The sequence below is a fragment of the Callospermophilus lateralis genome, chromosome 1 (genome assembly GCF_048772815.1).
Source record: "Callospermophilus lateralis isolate mCalLat2 chromosome 1, mCalLat2.hap1, whole genome shotgun sequence".
NCBI classification, from domain to species: Eukaryota; Metazoa; Chordata; class Mammalia; order Rodentia; family Sciuridae; genus Callospermophilus; species Callospermophilus lateralis.
The window spans coordinates 34,867,689-34,895,213 of NC_135305.1; the positions used below are offsets into that span (position 1 = coordinate 34,867,689).

General features: G+C 35.3%; 1 protein-coding gene across 1 annotated transcript in view; it reads right to left on the reverse strand.

The window, feature by feature from the left end:
• The window catches only part of Col28a1 (collagen type XXVIII alpha 1 chain), a 158,234-nt gene that overhangs the window by 97,911 nt on the left and 32,798 nt on the right, over positions 1 to 27,525 (reverse strand). Inside the window, exons 11-15 of the mRNA XM_076861514.2 lie at positions 24,140 to 24,208; positions 22,973 to 23,041; positions 10,180 to 10,248; positions 7,251 to 7,319; positions 3,310 to 3,378 (exon numbers count right to left, since the gene is read on the reverse strand). Coding sequence (XP_076717629.2) covers positions 3,310 to 3,378; positions 7,251 to 7,319; positions 10,180 to 10,248; positions 22,973 to 23,041; positions 24,140 to 24,208 — 345 coding nt within the window. The remainder of the gene's footprint in view (positions 1 to 3,309; positions 3,379 to 7,250; positions 7,320 to 10,179; positions 10,249 to 22,972; positions 23,042 to 24,139; positions 24,209 to 27,525) is intronic.

A 27,525-nucleotide genomic window follows, 5' to 3' on the forward strand; every position in this document is an offset into this window, starting at 1 on the left:
GATGGAGAGTCACCAGGCCAGCTTGGAATTTTGAGTAAGAAAAGTAAAATTTCATCAAATTGTTGACCCAATTCATATTTCTGTCACATGCAAGCAAACCCTATACCCCTTCTTGGACCGATTGTATATTGAGATGTTAAATTGAAAGTTTGATCTGGGCTCTAAGAAGCAACAAGCCAGCAGACCCAAAACTGAAGAATAACCAGACTGATTCTCTCCCTCACTCTGCAGATGTAAAAGGTGGGAAGAAGAGAGGACTTGTAAAGTTCTCCGGTAGTCTAGATTATAAGGAGGGCTTTTTTTCTATTTTTTAAGAAAATGGAAGGGGTTTGAGTTACTTCTTTCTTTACTCTAGTCTAGAAAGAGGACTTCAGTGGATATTTCTTACTTGTATAATTTGATTTTTTGTTTTGGGGAACCAAGGGGCCAGAATCCAACTCAAGCTTGAGAAAGCTAAGATGGCCCGTGATAGCCAAAAGAAGCCAGGGGCAGTCTGTGGATCCAGAGTCTACCAGGGCAAAAGTCACATGAGATCTCCCTGCAAAGAAATTGTATGCTAAGTGTGAGACAGAGTTGGCCTGGAACTATTATCAGTCTTGCCCAAGAGACATGGAAGGATAACAGAACTCCAACAGAGAAAGTCCCCAATAAAGCAGAGGCAGAGAGGCAGGAGCAGCTGCAGGAAGGGACTCTTCATCACACCTTAGAAGGGACAGTCAAAGAGACCCATGAAGGAGCCCCACAAGGAAGAGGTCAGCTTCACACATCTGCAAAGCTCTGAGTGCCCAAAGCCACCTGCTATAGCACCAAACAAGAAAGAGTCCTCAGGCCCTCACACCCAGCCTCTTCCCTGGCTCAGCCCCAGAGAATTGAGAAACACTCCCTCCCTACAGATGGTACCAGATAATGAAGACTAAAAGCAAAGTTAACATATTGACTGAACACTTTTTGTTACAGAATTAAATCTGAGACTGGCAACTTGCAACGACCCTACAATTTTCTATTACTTAAAAGTGATTTGTTTGTTTTTTAAAGTCTATAGTCTGTTGGAAATTCTTTCAAGACAGAAAAAGAGTCTCCTAAAGGGGCGGAAAACATTAAAGGATGACTAGAGAGAAAAAAAAATCTGTTTTGCTTATATCCCACAAATAATGTTTATTTTATACAGTTATAATGTAATAGATGTTATCCGCCTTTCTCCCTTAGATGATACCACTGCTTTTTCATTTTAAAAATACAAATACTAGTCCCTTTTTCTCTGGTTGACAAAGGTAAGCAGCCCAAACAATTTAGGGAAGTTAAGGTTGTTGCACTGTCAATATTGACTGGTTACAAAACATAACCCTTACTGACCTTTACAGTAGTCCACAAGTTGCATACAAATAGGACAAAAAAAAATTACAGGATGTGCCATATGTAGATGTACATGTGTGTATGTGGTTATTTATATTCCACTTTATTTTGTAAAACATCTGAAGCTATCAAGCCTCCAAATATTTAGCGAAAATCTGGAGGTCATTTAAAAAAATTGTAAACATGATGATGGAAACAGAAGTTCACTTGTAAACAGATGAGTAGGAAAACTCATTTCTATAAGTGACATTGGAAAAAGTAATAATCACAATAATTCAATGGATAAACTTGTTAAATTAAGGATAAGAAGAAAATTGAAAAACTGCATAAACAGGTTAAATTTAAGTAGAATTTATGTCATTTATCTTAATGGGGTAAATAAATTCTTGTTTAAAGCAGTTTACAAAGAATACATTCCATTTGCTTTCCTATCCATTAGGGGTCTGTTCTATAAGGACATTTTTACTCAAAAATTGTTTTTTTTTTTCTCTTGGAGAAGAAAATGAAGGAAGTCAAAGAGGTTTGGGTTTTTTGTTTGTTTGTTTGCTTGCTTTTTAAGCTGCAACAAACTCCATCAAGGACCAGCATTAAAGGAAACAGAAAGCTACAGGTGGGCGGACTGGGATCCACTGGCCATCTGGACAGACCCGTCTCTCTTTGAACCTCATTCTCTTGTTCAGGCAGCTTTCAGGACCAGAATGTGAGCCCTGATAAAACCAGAAAGAACACTAGAAATCCTGAGGAGGCCTGGTAGAAGAGTCAATCCAGGATCCTTCAGGAGTCAAAACACCCAACTCTTAATTATTATCTAAATATTTATTTACAGATTTATCTTGGCTTCTTCTGCGCCTTAATCCTCTTAACATATTATACAAGGAACACAGCCAAGAGCAAGGAAATGGGAAAAGGAGTAATAGCCAAGTTCACTGTTGCCTGGGTTGACAAAAATATGTAATAATAATAACAAGTTAGCAGATGGTTAGAAACAAACTTACAGCTAAATGTCTAGTGAGATTTGGAATTGTCTCATGGTTTTCTTCTTTCCTTAATGCCTTCAATAAAGGAAGCAGTATTCATGTTCTAGGCCTCAGGATAATCCAAACCTTAACCATAAATGTTCATCAAACTAACTTGTCACTTTCTAGCCTGGATGATAAATCTGTTTTTGCTGCTGACTTTTATTAAATGAGATATGTAGATTAAAGCATATAGTAAAACTATGTGACATGCATTTATGAATATGTCAAAATGAGCCCCACTATAACATATAACACACTATTTTTTTAATTTTCAAATTTTATGGTAAACAATAATAGTAAAATTACTGTTATACTATTTTCACATTATTTAGACAATTATCCAGTTTTTCCAAAAGTTATCAGATCTTAGAAGCAGAGGTCTTTCCTTTCTTCTGACCAAAAGGGGCCAGGTGACTTTTATAAAATCCTACTTATAGTTTGCTTATATCCAGGAAGGATGCCACTTAAATAAATTGATCACTTCCAATTCTGGTCTTTATTTTAAGTTTAATATTATTTTTAGGTTGGTGTGTAGATAAGGGTGGGAAGTTCTCCCCTGGCATTGGGACCGAGTGGGACATAATCACAAAGTTTTGAGGGGAAATAACATACAAACTGACACGTAAGTAGACTACTGCTCTCCCAAGGGGAACTAAAAATATAAAATGTTACCTCCAAACTCATACCCTGGTTAATTAGGTTTTAGTGATAAAAGTCAAAGCACCAAGAAACATAAAATTTATATTTGAGTCTTGGAAAGTTGTAAAACAAAAATGTTTCCATGAAATTGTCCTTCTACATTCATTTCTTAACATATATTTCATTGCAATTTGACTGTCAAATGTACTCATAGACGTTGGCAGGATTGGCCTTCAGTGAACACCAGGATTGGGTTGAAATGCCTGGTACCATGAGAATGAAAACAAGCATCAGTTACCTGTTCTCCTTGACTCCCAGTGCCCGGGATGCCCATTGGTCCTTGAGGTCCCACAGGTCCCAAATCTCCCTGTATAGAAAACGTCAGAAGTACAACAATAAATAAAACCTCCTTCTTTTATGCTTTCCAATCTGAATTTAGGCTTGATTAAAATCTATATTTATACTTCACAAAATTCAACAAGTGAAATCATAAGACCTCATTGCTTTTGATGATCTCTAGATCAAATTTGCCAAAAGAGTGAATGACATGTTCACTATTCTGTCTAAACTGGTTGGTATGTGCATGGGTTTGTATTTAGAAATTATGTTTCTCACAACCGGAATTTCTGAATAGTTATCATAATAATATAAAAACTTCCTGTTAGGACCATAACATAAATATTTAAGAGTTTAAAATTCCTGGGGTGTAAGAAAACTGGAATTTGAAAGCGAAATTGAAGAAGATATTTTAAATTTTTCTAAGTAACTTTCCTCTCCAAATCTTATTAAAATAACAAAAGTAAATACTACTCATACTTTATATAATATTGAACTATATTAAACTTGTGTGAAGACACACTCTGGAATGTAGTTCTTAGTATTTAAATTTTGAAATTAAGAAAAATCTAAAGTGAAGCCTACAAAATTAAAGAACCCTACCTTCTACTCCCATAAAATAAATTCTATCCTTAACAGAGTCTACAATATTAGTAAGGGAAACAGAAGACAATAAGCAAGACAAGTAGATAAAATAAATGCTACATTGAATAATGATCAGTCTGTAGGGGAAAAGCTAATTGAGAAAATGGCGTGGCAGTAACAATTGGAAAATGAACCCAGATGGCCTCACTGATGACAAGGAATGAGCCAGGTAGAAACCTGGAGAAAGAGCATTCCAGGCAGAGCACACAGCCAGCGTAAGGATGATCCCTGTACATTTCAGAAACAGCAAGGAGACTGTCTGGGTGGAGATGAGGACCATGAGGGAGAGTGTTAGGTGATGCCTGGCAGTGGCCAGGCAGAGGATCAATAGGTCCTGTGAGACAATGGTACTTGTTCTTGCTCTTCTCTGAGCGGTGTGACTGGGTGACTTCACCAAGAGTTGAAAAAAAGAGAAGGTCCAAGGACTGAGTCCTTTAATCTCTCCAGTCATTAGAGGTCAGAGGAATGAACCAGAAACAGCAGTAGAGACTGAGAAGGAGCAGCCAGAGAGACCAAGCAAAGAGAGGGTTTCAAGAAGGTGAGGGGGCGAGAAAGGGTACTGATAGGTAAAGTAAAATGACAACTGAGAACTGACCACTGATTTCAATGGCAACTATGTTTAGACAACTTCAGGTCAGCAAACTTTTTCTTAAACAGTGGGATAATAATGTTTGGGGCCTGAGGACGAAAATTAGGTCTCTTTTGTAACTGATCAATGCTGCTTTGAGAGTGTGAAATCAGCCATAAACAATACACAAAGCAGCAGGTGTGCTTGTGTTCCAATAATGTTGTCATAGAAAGACAGACAGGCAGCTGAGGCTATGTAAATATGTTTTTATGAGCAAAAGTAAATACTACTCATACTTTATATAAATAATATTGAACTATATTAAACTTGTGCCAAGACACACTCTGGAATATACTTCTTAGTATATTGTCCACCTTGGTCTAGATAAATAAGGAAAATATTATGGACTCAAGTTCTGATCCAGAACCCGATTATTCTGGTTGAGTACTTGATTGTTCATTATTCAAGAGTCACTGTGATAAATGCTTTTCATAATTTTTCTCACTAATCCTCCCATAACTCTCTATGGTGGGCATCACCATTTTCCAAATGACCTTAAGTAATTGCTCCAGGTCACATACCTATTAAGTGGCAGACATGAGATTCAAATCTACACTCTGTCTCACTCCTCAACCCAACTCGTAACCACTATTCTGCATGTATTCAATAAACACATGAAAATTATATCCTTTTGTACAGGTTTTTTTTTTACAATTAAAGTCTGTGTCATAACTAATTTTTGTTTTGTTCCAAATATATGTATTTGTGAGCCCTCGTCACAGGGTGTTTATGTCACCGCTTGAATCACACCAAAGTCTTTGAATCTGATGCTGCACCTAAAAGAGTAGGAGAGGAAGAAAGGGGGAAAGGAAAGAGAAGACAGTATTGATTTAGGAAGGGGATAGCAAATAAAAGCTTTTTATGCAAAGTGTTTTCTTTGCATGAGCTCCAGATGTAAAAACACAAATGCCATGTCACAACAACCCTTGAAAAAGTTAATTTACTGAACTCACAAAACAATGGTTCTGTTGTATTCAGTTCCCACTGGCCCCAAAGAAAAAAGAACATCTTACATATTTTGGAAGTATTTTGGAACTGCAGTTACAACCAGAGCTGAGCTCTTTGAAGCAAGAAAAAAAAATTTATATGATCCATTACTTATCATTATCTCTGCTATTCAAATACAGACAACCAGAAGAAATAACTAGCAGAAAATAAAAGGAATAAGTCATTTCAAGATTGAGGATAATCATGAGTATCAGTCATTACTCTAATTTAATAAATAATATAATGTGTGCTTAACGGTTGGCATATAAATGACTCCAAATTGATATGAGGTCTCTGGTGTTTGCACGAATCTTCTGTCTCCTCCCCTTGACAACTTTCACTTCCCACTGCTCTTTAGAATCTGAGCAGCTTGCAGTAACTTCTGTCACCAGCCTCACCACCCCGTTCTAATCAGGTCATGATTTTCAGATATTTTAAAGAAAATGAGTAACTAATGCTAAAGAGTAAAGCAACGTCTGATGGCCTGGAGCTGACCTGACCCTGGCAGCTGGGCTGCAGTACTGAACATAAACAAGTTCATCAAAGTGACAGACCAAGACAAAAGCAAGACTACTCAGTACTCATGTCTGAGCACAGACAAAACCACAGACATTGTCCAAATCCCTAGAAATGGCCAAACATCCTCCTGCACTGGCTGAAACGAGTTGCTGCTACTTCTTTGACTATTACATCTCAACCCAATACCATTTTTTTCCCAATTTCTAGATGAGACTTGTTAAAATACTCAACCTTAAAATTATTCCCACTTTCTGGTAGCATTCAATGCAAAGCAACCTATGCTATCTTGAAAGCTCCCAAAAGTCACTCAACACAAACCCAAGTTCTATAAAAAAATCTCTTCTTCTTCCTTCCTAGTTGCAGTTGGTCCCCCAGGGTTTATGGTCTCCATGCTGCAATGAGTCAGTAAACCTTTGTTTAACAAAAGGTGGACTCCTATTGTTCCTTGCTGTAGGGTATCAATACCAGTTTTCTTAAATGAATTCTATTATTTTAACTTTGTTTTTTTAAAAAGTGTGTGTATGTGTGTGTGTGTGTGTGTGTGTGTGAGAGAGAGAGAGAGAGAGAGAGAGAGAGAGAGAGAGAGAGAAAGAAAGAATTTTAATATTTATTTTTTGGTTTTTCGGTGGACACAACATCTTTGTTTGTATGTGGTGCTGAGGATCGAACCTGGGCCGCAGGAATGCCAGGTGAGCGTGCTACCGCTTGAGCCACATCCCCAGCCCTATTTTAACTTCATTTTAAGGTAAATATTTTTGAATGAATGCCTGAAGGTAGAAATGGACTGTAATGAGGCCAAAATGTTTTTAACAACTATTTTCTATTACACTAAGGACAGGTGTCTTTTGCTAATGTCTGTCTTCAAAGATGCTTTGCTGATGACTAAAGTCACAGGAAGTTAGAAACCAAATAAGTGACACATTACTCTAAATAATGGGACTTCCCAGATCATAATTCATCCTATATAGTAAATATACCTTGCATAGACAAGATTTATAATTAATTGGATACCTATGCGTCATGATTGTCATGTTGTATTTGGTTTTAAAGTATACACTCATTAAAAGTAATGACAAAAATAATTTTACTGGCATTGTTTCCATTATACACCTTGTATACAATACCTTGTCCCCTTTGATTGACAGGCCTTGTAACCCTTGTGGGCCAATTGGTCCTTCAGAACCCTTTTCACCCTGAAAGTGCATAGAAGGAATATCAGCATATTGATAAAAATTATTTTACAAGATTTACATTAAAGTTACTATGAATTATACTTCAAATTGATTTTTTCAATCAAGTATCCAAATAATTCACTGCCCACTGTGAATGAGTAATTCTAACTGACTCTAAGATTTGCAACTTGCAAAAAAAAAAAAAATTAGTCATATCATTTTCACAGGAAGGAATCTGTCCCAGCAGAAAACATATATAGCATTGCTGAAATTGGAAAAGAGCTCAATTTCCAATCTCAATAGAAATACTGAAACCAGGAACCCAATCAATTAATCATGTAGTAGTAGAACAAGCCTCTTGTTCCTTAACATGGCTACACTTGGATCCATGGTACAAGAAAATTTGTCTCTCATATATGTGAACCAACACTCAAAAGATTGGATTACTTATTAAATGTTTTATATCTGAACTTACAGAGACATTCATTGAAAATATAGGTTTAGAAGGCTTCATGGAAAACCTTGTATTTGCTTCTATGATCAGATGATCTCTGTGAACAGCTGTTCTTACTATATCTATGAAGTCATAGCGCTTCATGCCTTTGTCATAAAAAATAAACCATGTCAATCAGAAACAACATTCATTTAATGAATTCATTAGAACCAAGAATAAAATCAAAGAACATTTTAAGAAACCTAAGAAAAAGGAAAATATAGCTACATCTTTTTATATTCACAATTTATTCACTTACTCCCTACAAATTAACCACAATCTAACTGAGTCAACAGATCTGCCTGGCTGGGGAATGAAGTGCTCTGACTGGTGGGTTCTTCTGATCATTACCACAGAGCAAAGTCCCATGTACTTGACCCTAAGGAAACACTGAAAACGATGTATTCTTTCCTTACTGAAAGAGAGGCCAATGCAAAGCCTGGGGTTATTATAAAGAGTATATCATCACATTATACTTCATTTAACATAAAAGTATGTTGAACATGTCACTAAGGCATTCCCTGGAATATACTTCTTAGTGTTTCGCATATTCATTTCTTATTTGTTTTTTTGAGGTTTGTGGGGTTTTTGTTTTGCTTTGTTTTGTTTTTGTACTAGCCAGCCTCAGCAAAGCCAGCCTCAGCAAAAAGCAAGGTGTTAAGCAACTCTTATCTCTAAATAAAATTCAAAATAGGGCTGGGGATGTGGTTTGTGGGGTTTTTGTTTTGCTTTGTTTTGTTTTTGTCCTAGAGATTGAACTCAGGGCCATTTGACCACTGAGCCACATCCCCAGCCCTATTTTGCATTTTATTTAGAGATAAGAGTTGCTTAACACCTTGCAACATCCCCAGCCCTATTTTGCATTTTATTTAGAGATAAGAGTTGCTTAACACCTTGCATTTTGCTGAGGCTGGCTTTGAATTTGTGATCCTCCTGTCTCAGCCTCTCTCGAGGCACTAGGTTTACAGGTGTTCACACTGCACCCAGCCCTCATTTGTTTCTTTATTTTTAACACACACCGAGAGAGATTTATAAAGATAAATAATTCTCACAATTTGAATTTTCCAGATTGTTTGGGCTGCACATAAAAAAGACATTTATGATGTGCCAAAAATTTAATGAAACTATGTATCATTAAACTTTCTAAAATGTAGTTCTAAGTCTTTGACCTATTTTCTAAGAATGATACTTTGGTTATGAAATGTCACCTTTATCCAAAATATTACTAACATTATTGTGGCAACTTTAATGTGTTAACATGGTCCTCTTCTAAGATTCAACCCAGCAGTCCCTCACAACATAGTATGAATTATTTGTTACAGTAATTGCTTCTCCTCTTTTGAGATCTGGGTTTCACAGAGACAACCGCGTATTGATCATAATGAAAGAATCTGAGAATGAGATACAATTTTAGAGTATGAGGTCAGATCTGAGTGACCTGACAGAATAACTGTTGTGCAGGGTCTGAGAAAGCAGCATATGGTTCTCTGGGCTGTATGGGTGTGTGTCTACATGGGGGGCAGGGAAGACTTTAGAAATGAAGCAAAACCCAGAAATACATTATTGTTTGCTGTGAAATTTTTTTAATAGTGCCCAACGTATTTTGGAAAACCATTTCCTATGTGGTGTTTGGCAGATGTGTTATAGATATGGGTAAAACACCTAGACAACCGGACAGCAAACTACAGCCCACTGGCCAAATCCCATAGCCGGCTTTTTGTAAACACAGTTTTGTTGGAGCAGCCAGATTCATTCATTGATACGTTTTTATGGCTATTTCCATGCAGCAACAGCACAGCTGAGTCATTGCAACAGATACCATATGGCTTACAAAGCCTAAAATATTTGCTATCCAGCCCTTTACAGAAGTTTGACGTGCCCTGGTGCAGAGGAACTTGAGCTCCAAGAACTATATGTGGGAAGCAGTAGGAAAGTTTGAATTCATAAGAGTTTGGTCCCTGTGGTAAAAAAATCAGTTTTCTTATGATATTGATGGCAGTATAAATTGACGTATTAGATTTTGTATCCTATCTGTGTTTCATAAAACAAAGCTGTGAGCAGTGTTGCCATAGCTACACTGAATAACATGACTTCTGGGCATTAATATGCTATTTATCACTGGAGCGTTAATGACTGCAAACTGAGAGTTTCTAATTTCATACGTGGTAATTACATGAAATAGAAATCTGTTGATGACTTATTTTATAATTAAATATTTCACCATACTTTTACATTAAAAGAAAATTGACAAATTCCTTCACACAATACAGTGCAAATAGTCAGGAAATACTTAACTTCTAATAATCAGTGTTTTAAAAAACCTGTGATTCATGACTATGCAGGACAAAGTGCTGTGGGTTTTTTTTGTTTTGTTTTGTTTTTTATTACCTTAGGTCCTGGAAATCCTTCTCCAGGTAAGCCCCTCTCTCCTGGTGCTCCCTCAGGACCACGGGGACCCTGGTTAGGGTAGGAGGGAATGAGGAGCAGGAGGTGAGAGAGCAAGAAAGAAAGGCAGGAAGGGAAAAGGAAGAAGAGAGAAGAAAGAAAATAGTTATATTTCAGTTCACAAGGATATGTCGGAGATATAGTCCTCCTAAGTTTTTCCTGAGTGTCCTTCTAGTAAGCTCCCAAAGTATTTTGGAAAACCATTTACATTGATCAGCAGAATTGTAGAGTTGTAAAGAAGAAATTCACCTTGTATTCAAATACTTATTCTGTTTGATTGGCATAAGCACTTCTAGTATCCTCAAATTAGAGGAAAATGGAAATTAAGTGATACTTCCGAATAAGGATCAGGAAATAAACCCTCTGAGGAAAGGCTAAAAATTGAAGACTGTGATCTGGAGAAGAATGCAGTGTTATTTTAAAATTTGGTTAAGTTTTAAGGGAGCCCAGTGAAGAAATCACTGCACAGCTGTTGCAAAGCATTGGATACTACTTACATGTGTTTTTATTTCTGTCCTGATATACTTGGACTAAAACTTGAATTACTTCAGGAACCCATTGACTCTACTGGCACTTCTATGCATAAGCTGATATCTTGATAGATCAATAAAGGGAAATATGGTTTTCCATGTTGATGATTAAAATTAAGTCTGGATAACTATTGCTCAGAAGAGGAGCACTTCTAAGGCACTAGAAGAGGAGAGGACTTCTCGGTCCTAGGCTTTGAAATGGACTGGCAGAAAACACCCTAATTAGAAAACACAAAACACTAGCAAGGTTTTAATTTAAACTAGAAAAAAAAATTTTAAAACTACGAATTTTCCCTTTTTCTTCTTGTCCAAAAGGTTAAAAAGAAAGAAATGAAAAGGAACAACAAACCTCTTAAAAGCAAAAACTGGAGAATTTCCTCTAATGATCTCCAGATGATTCAGATTAGCTAACTAGGGAAGTCCTGGAACAGTCTAATGAATTTCCCTCAAGGCCCAAAGCCAGCACACTGTAGGCTGCAAGGTCCTTGGGCTCTAGGTACACTAATCCAGGATTACCTAAGAGATGCATTAGACTGGTGGCAGAACAAGGTTGCAGCATTATGTTCAGCAGTAGCAGACCCATTATGAATTTGTATTTAAGAAAGAAAACTAACTGTATCCCAGTGTTTAACTTCTTTGCGCTTTGCCCTAATATTGCATATTTTAAAAGACAGTCTTTTTTTACTATTCAGTAAAGACTTTAATTAAAAGAAAAAGCTAACATCTAATTGAATTTAAATTATAATGCTTGTGACCTTTAACAATCCAAAATCTTAATCAAACCACTAATATCCATGACAGCTTACTCTAATGGTAGAGCAGTCAGCTAGGGAGGAAATAAAAAGGAGCATGAAACTGGATTGCAAACTAAACTGAAAAGTACCAAGTTAAAATCATACACATTCTCAAAGAACAGCAAATTTTTCTTCTTCCCTAATGATAGGTCTAATGAAAATGAAACTTTTTATATTAAACATAATGAATTTATTTCCAGCTCAGTTTTTTTTTTCATTCATTCAACAAATACTTATCAAACACCCAAGAAGTGGAAGAAATTGTACTAGGAATAGCAGACAGATCTCCTTGTCTCATGGAATTTAGTCTTGCATGCTAGTTAAAAGGAGATTTTGGTGTCTTTTAAACCAAGGTTCAAGTCTGACTTTTGCTACGTATTAGCAATGTCACCTTGATCAGATAATTCAATCTCTCCAAAGCTCAGCATCATCCTCAGAATGATGACAGTACTACCTCAGCCACTAGTATTATTGTAAAGATTCAGAGACATTTAGAGCTCTTACATATGACTACATGCCTGCTGCAATTACTTCAGCTCCACCATTGTTACAAATGTCCTTTGTGGAGTGTTTAGAAATAAGGAAATCTCAGAGGTTGGTCTACATTAGGCAAAGTGGTGACAGACATTTATTCTGGCTGCACAGAATAAATGAATTTTCTTCCCTTCTCCTCTGCACTTGTAGAATACAGCAATGAAGGTGAAAGTGAAAGTAATGGAGGAGTTAAGGAATCCTGCGTTCAAGGCTGTTGAGAATGGAGTTAAGGCTCATGGGCCAGCACTTAGGGGAATTAAAAAATCAGTGATCCAAGGTTTAATTACTGTGAACTGTCAGAGAAATATTCCATACCATCAGTATGTTCTCAAGTTTTCCAGTTAAAGAGTCAGGATAGAAGATGATTATTACCAGAGAAGAGAAGTAGCAGGTTCTTGGGTTAGATGAACCATACTTTTAATTTAGTAGTCAGGAAACACCAAAGGATCATTTTAAAAATATATTTTTATTGACAGATAATAATTGTATGTCATTTAAAAAAGAATGAATGCTTCTATAAAAATGTCAGTGTCCTTTTCAAAGCCATGAAAACCAGTTAGAACTATGGCATATTTGTTTGTTTTTTAACAAACATCTCTAAAATATATTTATTTGTTTATTTTTATAAATTTATATATAATCATTATATATTTGCTTATATAATGATTATATCTATTATATATTTTAACATATCATTAGATATAATAGATTAATATTTAATTATTAGAGATATATATTAGTTATATAATTACGTTCCTCCATTTATACTTTAATCCAATTACCAGTTAACACAGTCTAATCAGTGAAATGCTTTATTGAAACATTAGCAATGAAATTAAAATATGACTGTGCATTATATTTATCTTATTACTTTCCTTAATAAGATCAACAGTGTTAATAACCTTAAAAATGGTTTCAGAATATTCTGCAAGCGTTAAAGATAAATATGTGAAATAATAATAAAAATTGTCCATTTTATTCAAACAGTGTCATCTACTTTATTTTTAACTTCAAAGTAATTAGAGTTCTACTTCAGGGGATATCTTTTTTCCCCTGAGAGTACTCTGAATGACCTTGTATAAAAAGCAGATTACGTTGAGAGTCTCAGTTGATTTACTTTTTATAAATCAGCTATACTTATCAGATCAGTACAAAACAAGTGATACACAAAAATGATAGCTAACTATTCAAAAGCAGGCATTAGAGTGAGAATATTAATTCCATCTATTGGTAGATTTACATTACTGCGGCATTGGCAAGAGTAGCACTAGACCTGAAACTATTTGAAATGATTGGGGCAAAAGAACAAAGTAAAGGATTTTCAGCAGAATCTCTGTCAATCCTCAGGTAAGTCTTTATGTCACTTCTAAATAATTAAAAAAACTCACTTTGTTGATTTTTTTTATTATGACATTTTTGTTGCAATAGTTTGACACTTTATTTGGGATTCTTCTCATCTTTGTTAGCATTTTGTTTCCAAATAAGTCAGAACTTCACAGCATCACTCTCATTGGTATAATTGTGGCTTAGAAAACAAGCCAACAAACAAGAATTTCCTGTTCTGAGAATATTGTGAAAACTCCAGCTCCAGACAGAAAGATAAGGAATATGATTTTTTTTCCAAAATGAATTATAAAGATATAGCTGAGCCCAGAGAAAATAAAGTAGGGCTCAACAACAGAGACGAAAACTGTGTATGCATCTAAGCTGCTGCTGTGGCTGTGCTGGGTAGGGGGAAAAGAAAAAAAAAAAATTTGTGGGGTAGAAAGAAGTCAAGGAAGCCTAGAGCAAAAAACAGTAGCAGAGACTTTGGCTCACACAATGGAAAATGAGGAGCAAATCAGTGCTGACATCCCACAAAAAGTGAAGACCTTCAAAGTTGTGAAACTTTAAGGAAAGGGACATTAGCAAATAGTCATTTACATTGACACAGGGGTGTGGGCAACAAGAATTGTGTCTGCCTTGGCGAGGCCTCTGAATGACTGGAAAGTCCCAAACTAGACTTGTGCTGTGTTTGGGTTCGCAACTTCTATTGACACCACCTAGGCAGTCTCTGAACACTTCTGTCAACGCTTTATCATCAAGAAAACTCCTGGACTACATAAAAGGTGCAAACACAAACTCCTCTCAAACACCCTTCACACAGGACACTTGGGGTTTTCACAACTAAAGGCCTGCTGAAAATCAGTTCAGATTCCAAAGTTCAGAACATAATAGAAAATAATTCACAACGAATAAAAGTGAACCAAGATAACATAAAATCCCCCCAAACTGACAAATAATGGGAGACAAAATGTATACTTTAGGGCTGGGGCTTGGGGCTCAGTGGTAGAGTGCTTGCCTAGCATGTGTGAGGCACTGGGTTCAATCCCCAGCACCGTATATAAATAAACAAATAAACTAAAGTACTGTGTCCATCTACAACTAAAAAAATTTTTTAAATGTGTACTTTAATGCTTAATGTCTTAAAAAGAATAAAAAACTCAAGAATTAGAGTCTAGTGTGGTAAAAAGGATGGGGATAGATGATAGATAGATAGATTGATTGATTGATTTTGAAAATACTCATTAAACTAAAAATTTAATGGATGAGTTAAGACATTTTATAACCTGACTAACCTAATGAAGTTAAATTTATACATTACAAGTTACATTTAAAGAAATTACCCAAAATGCTTCCAAATGTCCAATAGGACTTCAAAATAAATAGAACCAGGCAGGGTGAGCATTTGAAGAGATAACAGCTAAGAAATTTAAAAATTGTCAAATCCTCAGATTCATAGAACAGTGCATCTAAAGTCATATAATTGTAAATTTATCCATATTTACATGTATCATAATGACTTTAAGAAAAAATATTATTAAGAAAAATTACAAAAGCAGTCTAAGATAAAAGGCAAATTACTAAGAAATTATAAACATACTGCAAACAAATCAACAGAAACCACTGTTGTCAGTAGACAGTGGAATTAGAACACAACTAAGATTTTCACACCAGCTAAACTGTTATCATTAAAAAAAGAATGACATTTCAGCTAAAAACGGAAAGAGTTTACACATAATCTGATTGGAAACAACTAAGAAATATATTCCTTAAAAAAAAAAAAAGAGGGAAACTGATAAACTATGTTGAGTCAAAAAATTGGCAAATATGTGGGTAAAACTAAATTAAATACTGATAAAAAATAATAAGTTAGGTGGGATAAAATAAGGTAGAACAAAGCTAACAGAAAATAATACTTTGAAGGTAGAAGAGATGATTGTAGTAAAATCCTTCTGTGGTCAGTGTGTTTTCAGGAATGGGTAGTACTACTGGTGACATTTCAAACTTGTTAACTTATAATACATGACAAAGTCCAGAGACCACTTAAGAAATAAAAATATACATACCTATGTAGTCATATACATACCTTGTAACTTCATACATATATGTGTATATTCCTAATAAATATTTGATATTTTTGCCATTTCCTAATTAGATCTTTGTTTTATCAATGAGTTTTGAGTGTTCTTGGTATGTTCGAGATACAAATCCTTTGCCACATATGTGGTTTGCTAATATCATCTCCCAGTAAGTAGCTTGTCTTTTTAGCCTGTTAACAATCTTTAACAGAAAAAAATATTTTCCATTTTGATGAAGTCCAGTTAATCTACCTTTTTCTTTTTTGAATCATGTTTTTGGTGACATGTCTAAGAAATCTTCATCAAGCACTGAGTCCCAAAGATTTTTCCCTACGTTTTATTTGTAAAGCTTGATAGTTTTTACATTGTATATTTAAATGCATGGTTCACTTTGAGTAAATTTTTGTATAAGATGTGAGACTTAACTTGAGGTGGTTTGGATTTTTTTGTTTGTTTGTTTCCTCATAGATATTCAATTTCTCCAGCACCATTTGTTGAAAAGACTATGCTACTCCATTGGATCAGTTTTGCATTTTTTTAATCAAAAAATCAGTTGACTATACTTATGTGGGTTCATATCTGGGTTCTGTATTCTATTCTATTGATCATTATCTATATTCTGTCAATACCACACATTCTTGATTACTGTAGCTAAATATTAAGTCTTAATCCAAGAAGTGTGATTTCTTCAAGTGTATTCTTTATCAAAATTGTTTTAGCTATTCTAGCTCTTTTGTCTTTTCATTTAAATTTTAATTATCCTATTCAGATCTACAAAAAATCTTGCTGGTATAATGAAAAGACTTCCATTAAACCTTATATTAATTTAGGGAGAATATACATATTTATGATGTTAAATCTTTCAATCTATGAAAATGGTATGTCTTCTCAATTTATTAAATAGTCTTTAATTTCTTTCATCAATGTTTTGTAATCTTAAACAAATTGTATACTTTTTTGGGGGAAAGTATCAGTGTTTGAACTCAGAGGCACTCAACCACTGAGCCACATCCCGAGCCCTACTTTGTATTTTATTTAGAGACAGGGTCTCACTGAGTTGCCTAGCACCTCACTTTTGCTAAGGGTGGCTTTGAACTTGAGATCCTCCTGCCTCAGTCTTCAGAGCTGCTAGGATCACAGGCATAAGCCACAGTACCTGGCTTGTATATATATTATTAGATTTATATCCAAGTATTTATCTTTTAGAGCAATCATAAATCATATGGTATTTTTGATACTCTGATAACGCAGTTTATTAACAAAAACAAAACAAAACATAAACACTTCTAAAGATACAAATAATATATTATTGAAACCATAAGATTCTTTAATAAATAGACCACAGCTGTATTTATTACATTATTACTATGTATTCAGGTGATCAACTAAATACTGATGTTGACATAATGTTACCAGTTTTTTATCAATGAAACCGTATTTAAAAAGATAAAATTTCTTTTTACAGCATATAAAAATATGCCCAGCCTCTTTTACATAGAAAACCACATGAAATTAAACTTATTCTGGCATGTTTCCACATCTTTAAATAATCTACAAAATATTCTCCAGAAATTGTGTTTAAAACCTATTAGCACACTTTTAATTGGGCTACTTAAAGAACATAATGTCTTACTTACTTCTTTTCAAATTTTTGATATAAGTAAGTGTCATAAGGCAGATTCAAGCATCTTTGCAGCAATTAAGTCAGCTCTGAACTACTGATTCGACTTGCTGCTATTTCGATAACAATGACAATGATTACCATGATTACCATACTGTAGGGAAGTTAGAAGACAATTATATTTATCATTTTTAATTTTATTAGTATATATTAATTATTCAGAACAATGGATTTCATTGTGGTACCTCTGAACATGCAAATAACATATTTTGATTATATCCAACTTCCATTGCCCAATCTTGCCCTCCTCTCATCCCTTGCCTTCTTCTTCTCTAATAGTCTCCCTACTGCTTATATGCCATCTTTTTTTCCCTAAAGTCTATGTGCAGGAGAAAACGTGTGAAAAATATATATATATAAAATTTCTTTGTTCTTTCATCCAATGGACATATAGGCTGATTCTATAACTTGGTTATTTTGAATTATGCCACAGTAAACATGGGTATGCAGGTTTTTCTATATATGTTGACTTTAATTCCTTTGGTTATATCCCAAAGGGTGGTATGATTGGATTATACAGTAGTCCTATATATAATTTTTTGAGGAAGCTCCATGCTGATTTTCATATGGGTGTACCAATTTACATCCCCACAAACAGTGTATGAGGGTTCCTTTCCCCTGTATCTTCTCTAGTTACTTATTGTTTGTTGTTTTTGTATTCTTGATGATTGCCATTCTGACTGGAGTGAGATGGAATCTTAATGTAGTTCTTATTTGCATTTCTCTAATGACTAAATATGTTAACACTTTTTATATATTTGTTGACCATTCATAAGTATTCTTTTGAGAAGTGTCTGTCCAATTCTTCTGCCCATTTATTGATTGGGTTGTTTCTTCAGTGTGAAGTTTTTTTGTTTTAGTTCTTTATGTATTCTGGATTTTAATCCTCTCCCAAAGAGTAGCTCGAAAAGATTTTCTCCCATCCTATACGCTGTCTCTTCACACTGTTGTTTCCTTTGGTATGCAGAAACTTTTTAATTTGATGCCTTTCCCACTTGCCGAATCTCACTATTATTTCCTGAGCTATTGGAGTCTTATTCAGGAAGTTGTTGTTGACTATGCCTGTGTCTTGAAGTGGTTCCCTCATGTTTTGTCCTAGCAATTTCAAAGTTTCAGGTCTTACATTTACGTCTTTGACCCATTTTGAGTTGATTTTTTATACAGGGTGAACGATAGTTTCAGTTCTTTACATATGAATATCTAGCTTTCCTAGCACCATTTTCTTCTCTCCAATGCATGTTTTTTGGCACCTTTTTGGCAAGAATCAAATGGCTACAGCTTTGTAGGTTTGTCTCTATCCTCTTTTCTATTCCACTTGTGTATATTACAACAGATACCACTGAAATCCAAAGGATCATTAAAGACTAATTTGAAAACTTACACATACAATCTGCCAAAATTGAACCAAAAGGATGTGAAACCTAAACAGATCAATAACAAGCAATGAAACTGAAGCAGTAATAAAAAGTCTCCCAGCACAGAAAAGCTCAGGAGCAAATATATCCACTGCTGAATTTTACCAGATCTTTAAAGAAGAACCAATATAAATGTTCTTCAAATTAGTCCATGAAATGGAAAGGGAAGTAATGCTTCCAAACTCATTCTATGAAGCAAGTATCACCCTCATACCCAAATCAGATAAGAACGAACACACACACACACACACACACACAGAGAGAGAGAGAGAGAGAGAGAGAGAGAGAGAGAGAAAACTGCAGACTAATTTCCTTGATGAATCTAGATGCAAAAATCCTCAATAAAATACTTTTCAACCAAATTCAACATTAAAAATATTTTACAGCATGATTAGTTTTTAGTTACTAAATATGTTATTAGCTGAAAGTTTTATAGCGGTTGGGGATATTCCTCTTTATCCTCAGTTTTCTGAGAGGTGTTGTCAAAGTTTTATTAGGGTCTTGGAGAGATTTAATTTTGTCAGATGCTTTTTGATATCTTTGGCTATGATTATGAGATTTTTTTCTCTAGTGAATTAATATGATATATTACATTGATTTTTAATTATTAAGCTAGTCCTGCACCCACTGAATAAACTCTATTTTGTGAAGCTATATAATCATTTTTATATGTTGTTGAAATCTGTTTGATGATACTTTGCTAAGGATTCTTATGTCTATATTCATGAGGATATTGGTCTGTAGTTTTATTCTTATGTATTGTTACTATTTGTTTTGGTGTCAGGAAAAACTGGCTTCATAAAATAAGTTGGTAAATGCTCTTTCCTCATCTTTATTTTCTGGAAGAGGTCATGAAAATTTTACTGTCATCCACAATATTTTACGGTTTAAAGATAATCTAAATCAAGGGTAGGTAGTTTTGTCTTGTTGGAGGTTTGCTAAATCATTTTTTTGTTTTTTAAGTATGCTTAAAATATTTCATTACTTAAAAATAAAAATGTTTTCAATGGTAGAATGAATAAGTGAAATAAATTTTTAAGTTTATTGCTGAGTGTGAAAAGTCAATACAGTTCTTTGAGAAAAATATTCATCAACTTAAAGAATAAAAAGTTCTGAATTGTTTTCCCAACATTTTCAGAACTTTCTTCAATATTTCAAACTCTAAAAACCATAAAATTAACAATATTAATATTTTAATTTTACAAAAGTTAAAATGTGAGACTATGGTGTATTAAAATATCCATGAGTTTTCTATCTTCGTAGGGAGGAGGAATCTCTATTCCACTCACATCTGAGCTGATTCTATGCTTGTTTTAGCTAACTGCATCACAGAAATGATACCTGGTAGATTTCTGATACTAAGTTTTACATGATGAGTGGTTTCTGCCTGGTGGAACATTCTGCTTTTATCTAAGCTACCATGTTGTGAGGAAGCCCAGAGACCACACGTAGAGGCAAACTGAGGAGAACTGAGGTCTCTAGGCAAACCCAGCTTAACCCCCAGCCAGCAATCTGCACCAAACTGCCAGACACATGAATGAGGCCATTTTTACCTTCCAGCCATTCTAATATTCCAACTGACTTCCCACTATATGAAACTCCCAAGTCCACCTACATTATCATGAGAAATAACTATTTATTGTTCTAAAGCATTAAATCTTAAGATGATTTGTTAAACAGTAATGCATTACCAAATTGGATACTCAAAGAAGTTAGTGGTTCACTTTTAAGAGCAATATTTAATGGAAATTGAGACTACATCACTTATTTTCAAAACTTTCATCCTGTGTATTTTTCTTCCACATTAAGTTTTTTTCATAAATTAGCATATCCAGGCATTGGTGAAAACTCGGGCGCACAAATAACATGCTGCCATTTCACTCAGAGTAAAGCAAGGAAGAAGCCATATGATCCTGATACTATTTACATGTGAGTAACTATGCCATGCCAAACCAAGTTGGGACAACAACTATCCACAATTGGTTGTTTTTACTACTCCTCAGTAAGTCCGCTATGGTTATTTTCTAGGAAAAATAATGGTTATTCTGGTATAAGAAGTTAAGAAGCTTCTTATACCAGAATAGTTGGGTTTCATTCACTTTCTCGTCAGATCTGTTTTGATAACCTGTGTTCTATTATCCAGCAGTAACAAACTTCAAAGCTACACAGGCAGAGTGAATAAAACAGGTTTTATCTTTTTACAATCATCCATCCTAGCTTTAAATCACACACATGGATTTGATAATAATATCCTTAGTCTCAGCAATTTTTCTCATGATTATAGGAAAGTCCATTACAAATGTATGGATATTAAGCTTTAGTCCACATCTATCAACTCCTAGGAAATGTTGACATATAAGATCTCTTCTTCTTAAACAAGCTGATTCATTTTGTAAGAGATTATAGTAAGAGACAGATGTAAGTATCATATACACATATATATGGGTGTATATGATATATGTGCATGTATATGTGTGTATATGTTATACATATATAGATAGATAATATATATAACCCCACTTCAAGTATATGAAAAATAATGCTTGGATCTGGTCCTTGCATACATATTTTCTTTTTATCCAAAAAAGATACAAGGTGAATTCATTTAACTATTCATTCTTTTTTAAAATTTTTTTGTTGGTTCTTCTTAGTTATAGATGGCAGGAGAACCCATTTTGATAATATTATACAAGTATGGAATATATCTTATTCTAATTAGAACCCCATTTTTTTTTTGGTACTGGGGATTAAACTCAGGGGCACTTGACCACTGACCCACATCTACAGCCCTATTTTTTCGTATTTTATTTAGAGACAGGGTCCCACTGAGTTGCTTAATGTCTCACTTTTGCTGAGGTTGGCTTTGAACTCGTGATCCTCCTACCTCAGTCTCCCAAGCTGCTGGGATTACAGGTGTGAGCCACCATACCCTGTCTAGGACCCCATTCTTGTGAGTGGACAGGCTGGTGGGATTCACTTAGAGTTAGACTCACTCTACCTTCTTTCCTAATTCTATCCCCCTCCCTTCCTTTCATTTCCCTTTGTTTAATCTACTGAACTTCTCTTCTTCCCCTCCCCAGCCTCTTTATTGTGGTTTAGCTTCCATATATCAGTAAAAACATTCAAACTTTGGGTTTGGGGGATTGGCTTATTTCACATAGCACGATAGTCTCCAGGTCCATCCCTTTGCTGGAAAATGTCATTAAGTCATTCTTCTTTATGGCTAAGTGTATATTTACCATATTTTCTTTATTCATCAGTTGAATGGCAGCTATATTATTCTATAGCTTAGTTATTGTACATTGAGCTGCTATAAACATGGATGTGGCTGCATCACTGTAGTATGCTGATTTTAAATCCTTTGGCTGTATTTGCTGAGCAGTGGGATAATGGGATCAAATGGTGGTTCCATTCTTAGTTTTTTGAGGAATCTCCATACTGCTTTCCAGAGTGATTGCACCAATTTGCAATCCCACCAGCAATGTAAGAGTGTTCCCTTTTCCCCACATTCTCACCAACATTTATTGTTATTTGTATTCTTGACAGTTGCCATTCTGACTGGAGTAAGATGAAAACTCAGTATAGTTTTAATTTGCATTTCTCTAATTGCTGGAAATATTGAACATTTTTCATATATTCATTGACCAGTTGCATTTCTAATTTTGAATAGGGTCTGTTCAGTTCCTTCGTCCAATTATTGATTTGGTTATTTTGTTTTTGTTTGTTTGTTTGTTTGTTTGTTTGTTTGTTTGTTTGTTGGTGGTAAGCTTTTTGATCTTTGTATATCCTGGAAATTAACACCCTATCTGAGGTGCAGGTAGCAAACATTTTCTCCCATTCTGTAGGCTGTCTCATCATGTTCTTGATTATTTCTTTTGCTGTGAAGAAGCTTTTTAGTTTGATGCCATCCCATTAATTGATTTTTAATTTTATTTCTTGTGCTTTAGGAGTCTTTTTAAGAAAGTTCATGTTGAAGTGTTGGTCCTACATTTTCTTCTAGCAAGTGCATGATTTCTGGTCTAATTCCTAGGTCTTTGATCCACTTATAGTTGATTCTTGTGCAGGGTGAGAGATAGGGGTGAACTTTCACTCTATTACATATGGATTTCTAATTTCTCCAGCACCATTTGTTGAAGAGATTACCTTTTCTCTAATACATGTTTATGGGGCCTTTGTCTAGCATGAGGTAACTGTGTTTATGTGGGTTTGTCTCTGTGTCTTCTATTCTATTCCATTGGTCTTCTTGCCTATTTTGGTCAATACCATGCTATTTTTGTTATTATAGCTTTAGTTATTTATTCTGACCCAAAAGAACACATGAAAATAGTGTGGCTCTCTTTTTTTTTTTTTTTTTGTTCCATCTCGTATGTTTGTTACTTACCGGCTGTCCTGGCTGACCAACTCCAATGGGTCCCGGAGCTCCTGTTCTTCCTTCTTGACCTCTTTCTCCCTGAAAAAGTACAGTGGGCACTTTAAAATAAACATAGCACAAAATAATCTGGAGATTTCAACAAGGATAAATACAAAATAGCCAAACTTTTAATATCCATAAACATGTTTAAAATCTAGAGAGAGAAAAATGAATTTAATTTGAATTTAAGTAAATTTAAGTAAACAAATAACCCTCAAATGTTTATCATCTCTTCTTTAAATGCAATACAGCACTTTTCTCTTTCACAATCTATCCCATAGTAATGGTAAGATGAACGGCATGGCAATTCATTTTGGACACCAATGGGACAACTAATGATATCTGTGCTATTCCTGGCCATCATCCTGGAATGTATTCGTCCCTTGTCCCTGCTCTATCCCATTCCCCCTCTCCCTTAAACTCTGTTTCACACTTGATCTCCTTTAGAATGCTTCTCCAATAACTCTGCCCATAGAAACCCTGCTTTCCCTGGAGTCTCAATGTACTTACTGTTGAACTGTTACCTATGCTGACACTTGATTACATTCAGAGCACAGTTTTAGTGCTGCATCAAAGTCTTATTTTACTACTGCATCAAGGCCGTATTGTCCCAAACACATAGAAGAGTCATTTAAAATAAGCACTTCCACTCCATTCTATCCAGTATGGTTCAGAGCATCCCAGGAGGCTGTTTCTTACTTTCTATTTCCCTGCAAACCTTTCTGTCAACAATTATTTATTCAGTGTCCTAGTTTCTCTGGTTCCTGCCCATCTCTGCTTATTTAATGTGAGCAAGTAGTAGTTGATGTGTTAAGATAGTTCACTTCACAATTACATATTTGTATGTTAATGTTAAAGTGTGGAAACTCAAAAGAGCTACACATATTTTATGAGTGAGTGGATATTTAGAGATAAGCAAATTTTTCATTTCAATCAAAATATGATTAATGGATTATTCTTGTGACAACTGCCCCTGGTCAGAGCATTGCCGTGTCCAAGGATGCAAATGTCAGTAACTTCTGCAGGGAATCTCTTCATGTTTACTACAATTAGGCTGAATTGGGTTCAAATCACACTCCCCCAGGTTTTACAATAAATTCAATAGTTATCAATAGACAAAGAAACAAGCATCTTTACCTTAATGCCCTGTTGTCCAATACCAGGGGCTCCTGGAGGACCATATGGGCCTGGAGGACCTGGCTCACCCTACAGGGAGAAAGAGTGCTATGTTAGGTCAACTTAGTAGTTGTCATTGAGCAGCTCTGAGATGTATAGTGTTGTGATAGGGGCTTTGGGGGTAACAGTGGAACCTAGGATACAGCCTCTGCCCTCAATCATCTAAAATTCATTTGAAAAGACAACAGAGCCCCAGAGTTGAATCACCTACTGAGCTCAGTGGGCATAGTCTCTAGGGCCCACAATACTTGTAGGAACCTGTGAACATGTTTCCATTTTAATTTTTTAAATTATTATAAAAATCAACATCATAATAATGAATATGTAATAATGAATTAAGCCTGAATTATATTTATCTTTATAGTAACTCAGTCATAGATTTTTAAATATTTTTTCCTGGATGAAGTGATCCTCTAAGGCAAACGTTTTTAGGAAATATGAAAGTCGCAGTGTAGCCCTCACTCATTCATTAATATTTTTGCTCTGTGCTCTGGCAGACTCCAATGGCTACCCTCTCTCCCTGTCTCCTGCCTGCTGTAGAACCCTGATCTGCTCATGACAAGGGCAGTTGCTCTTTGCTCTCACAGGTATGGGATGAATGAGAAGTAATCTAATGCAAGCCTGGGATCCCCTTTCACATTGCTACCTATTAGTCTAGGTTGATCACGTGACTCGGTTCTGACAAATGAGATGGGAGGGACCCTGCTGGATGTAAAGGAAAAACCTTTTGCCTCTGTCTTTTCTTTCCTACATGGAAATGTGGTAATTGTCTTGTATCCCTGATAAAACAATCTCTACTATAGAAGCCAAGAGCAGAAGAGGACCACACAGAGCACATGGAGAAGAGCCTGACTGCTGGATGACCTTGCTGAGCAGCCAGTCCCGTCCCGGACTACCTACTGCAAACACTCTCTTCACTCAACAGTGAGAGGTTTTTGTGATTTAATCCACTCTTAGTCAAGGTGTTGTAACTCAAAGCCAAAACATTTTTAATTAATTCAGACTACCATAGGGCAGGCCCATAACAGAACTCAGGCATCTCAGACCTAGATGGGACCATGACACTCAATTCTCTCCATTTCCCAGATGGTAAACCTGAGTCCAGACAGTTACCTGGTCTGTCCCAATTCACACCTCAACATCACTTACAGATAGGACTTTTCCAGTCTCTCAGGCATCTGGCCCTCTAACATGATGATAGGAAAAAGGATTCCAATTGCTATTGATTTCAATTGCCTTTTTTAATACTGTAAGTTTTTTTTCATTTATTAAAATGATATATTGTCATTGTAGAAGACTTGTCATGTATTAATAAGCATACATTTTTTAAAAATGTTTAAATCACTTATCTATAATTCCTATTAATTTTTGGTGTGTTTCTTCCCAATTTTTGTAAATACACATGAATCTTTATGCTAAGGAAGAGTCCTGAATACTCTTGTGTTTGAGTTAATGAATAATTGCTATTGAAAATTTCATTCAACTTACAAATTTATCTCTTTGTGCATGCAAACAGAAAAGTGGAACATAAATTGAGACTAGCCTTCTCTCAGATTAAGGGAAATAAAAAACTTTTCACTAATGTTAAAATCTCCCTTTCCCCTGGAGACTTGTGATTTTGCAGGGGACAGTTAACAATCAGAGCAATGTGCTGTTAGTAAGGGAATTATTTTAGAGCAGTTGTTAATTTTGAGCATTGCAAAGGAAAACAAGAAGGGACAAGAAGAAATCAACTCCCCAAAATATTTACCCAAACTCAAGATAAATCAGTTGCCTGAGATGGGCACAGTGGTGTACAACCATAATCCCAGTGGCTCAGGAGGCTGAAGCAGGAGAAGGATTGCAAATTAAAGCCAGCCTCAACAAAAGCAAGATACTAAGCAACTCAGTGAGACTCTGTCTCTAAATAAAATATTTTAAAAGGGCTGGGGATGTGGCTCATCAGCTAAACGTCCCTGGGTTCATTCCCTGGTACCAAAAAAAAAAAAAAAAAAAAAATCAGTTGCCAGAATTTTTGATGTTTTGGCAAATAAGTGGTTTGATATAAATGGATTTAATGTTCATGCTATTGAGGACAAGTCAATCTGGCAGATAAATCAACTAGAATTTACTTTTTTTAAATCCTTGGGTTGTACTTGATTTTCTGTGTAGTTTAAATCTAGAGTGGACACACCATAGCCATTCTTATTTTACATGTTCTTTGTCAAGGAACTTCTCTCTTTTTATAATAGCAGACATAAAAAAATTTGCACTAAATTTGAAACTGATTTCTTAACATCAAAGTAAAAGCAAATGCTAGAAATTATTCAACTTTCTAGAGCAAATTTTTTTTTTTTGTTTCAAGGAACCTTTATTTCTTCTTTCTTTAACAACTTCTGTGCTCTCTATTCAAGTTGAAATCTCCTTGTAAATTGCAGAAGTCCCACATGGGGGACTGCTGTCATCACTCCACAAATGAACACCAACTACTTGTTCTGTGGAAGGTTAGGAAGTAAATACTGAGAAGTCTAGGACACAGTTCCTAAATTTAGAGAACTGGCTCAAGAGATGCACCATCAAAAAACTACAATAATTTTAACCCTAAGTTCATTTATTTTCTTTACTATACTTCCTATATGTACCTTTGGTTTTGTAAGAGATGATAAGGCATTTAAACTATGCATCTGATAGTGAACTTGAGGATTTTTGATTAGTGGGAGCTCTGCCCTACTCAGTACTTAACTACAGATTTGATCAGAAACAAACCAACAGCACAGGTCTGTGACAAAGTTTCTTCTGACTACTTTCAAAGCATTGTTTGGTTGTTATATTAAATGTGTGAACCAGGAAATCAAAAGAAGCAACTCTGTTACTCTTGAGCTTATGGGTTCCCCTTAGGCTTGGCCAAGTACCAAAAGCAACTGAGAAATTTTTTATTATTACTTTTTTCAAGGGAATTACAGGAATCCAAAAATTTTAGAGTGATTACTTTCCCTTACCTGAACACAGTCCCTCAGAAACATATCTTCACATTTCCCTTGCTTATATTGATTTCTCAGGAGCCTAACATCTCAATGTAAGACCCACTGACCAATATCGGTACATAATTATTGTTTTCCCTTGACCTTTCCTACAAAAACTCTTATGGTAGTAATGGAGGTGGTCCTCATTGTAAAAGATGATGTTGAGATGAGACCAAGCATGGAGGAGAGGCAGCACTCGGAATAGTTTTCTGGAAATTTACTAACAACACACTCTGGGTAATACTATAGGATTGATTCCTTTCCTGCTATTATTCCTGCCCCCAACCCTCACTAACACACACATATACACACAAACACACACACAGAGAGAGAGAGAGAGAGAGA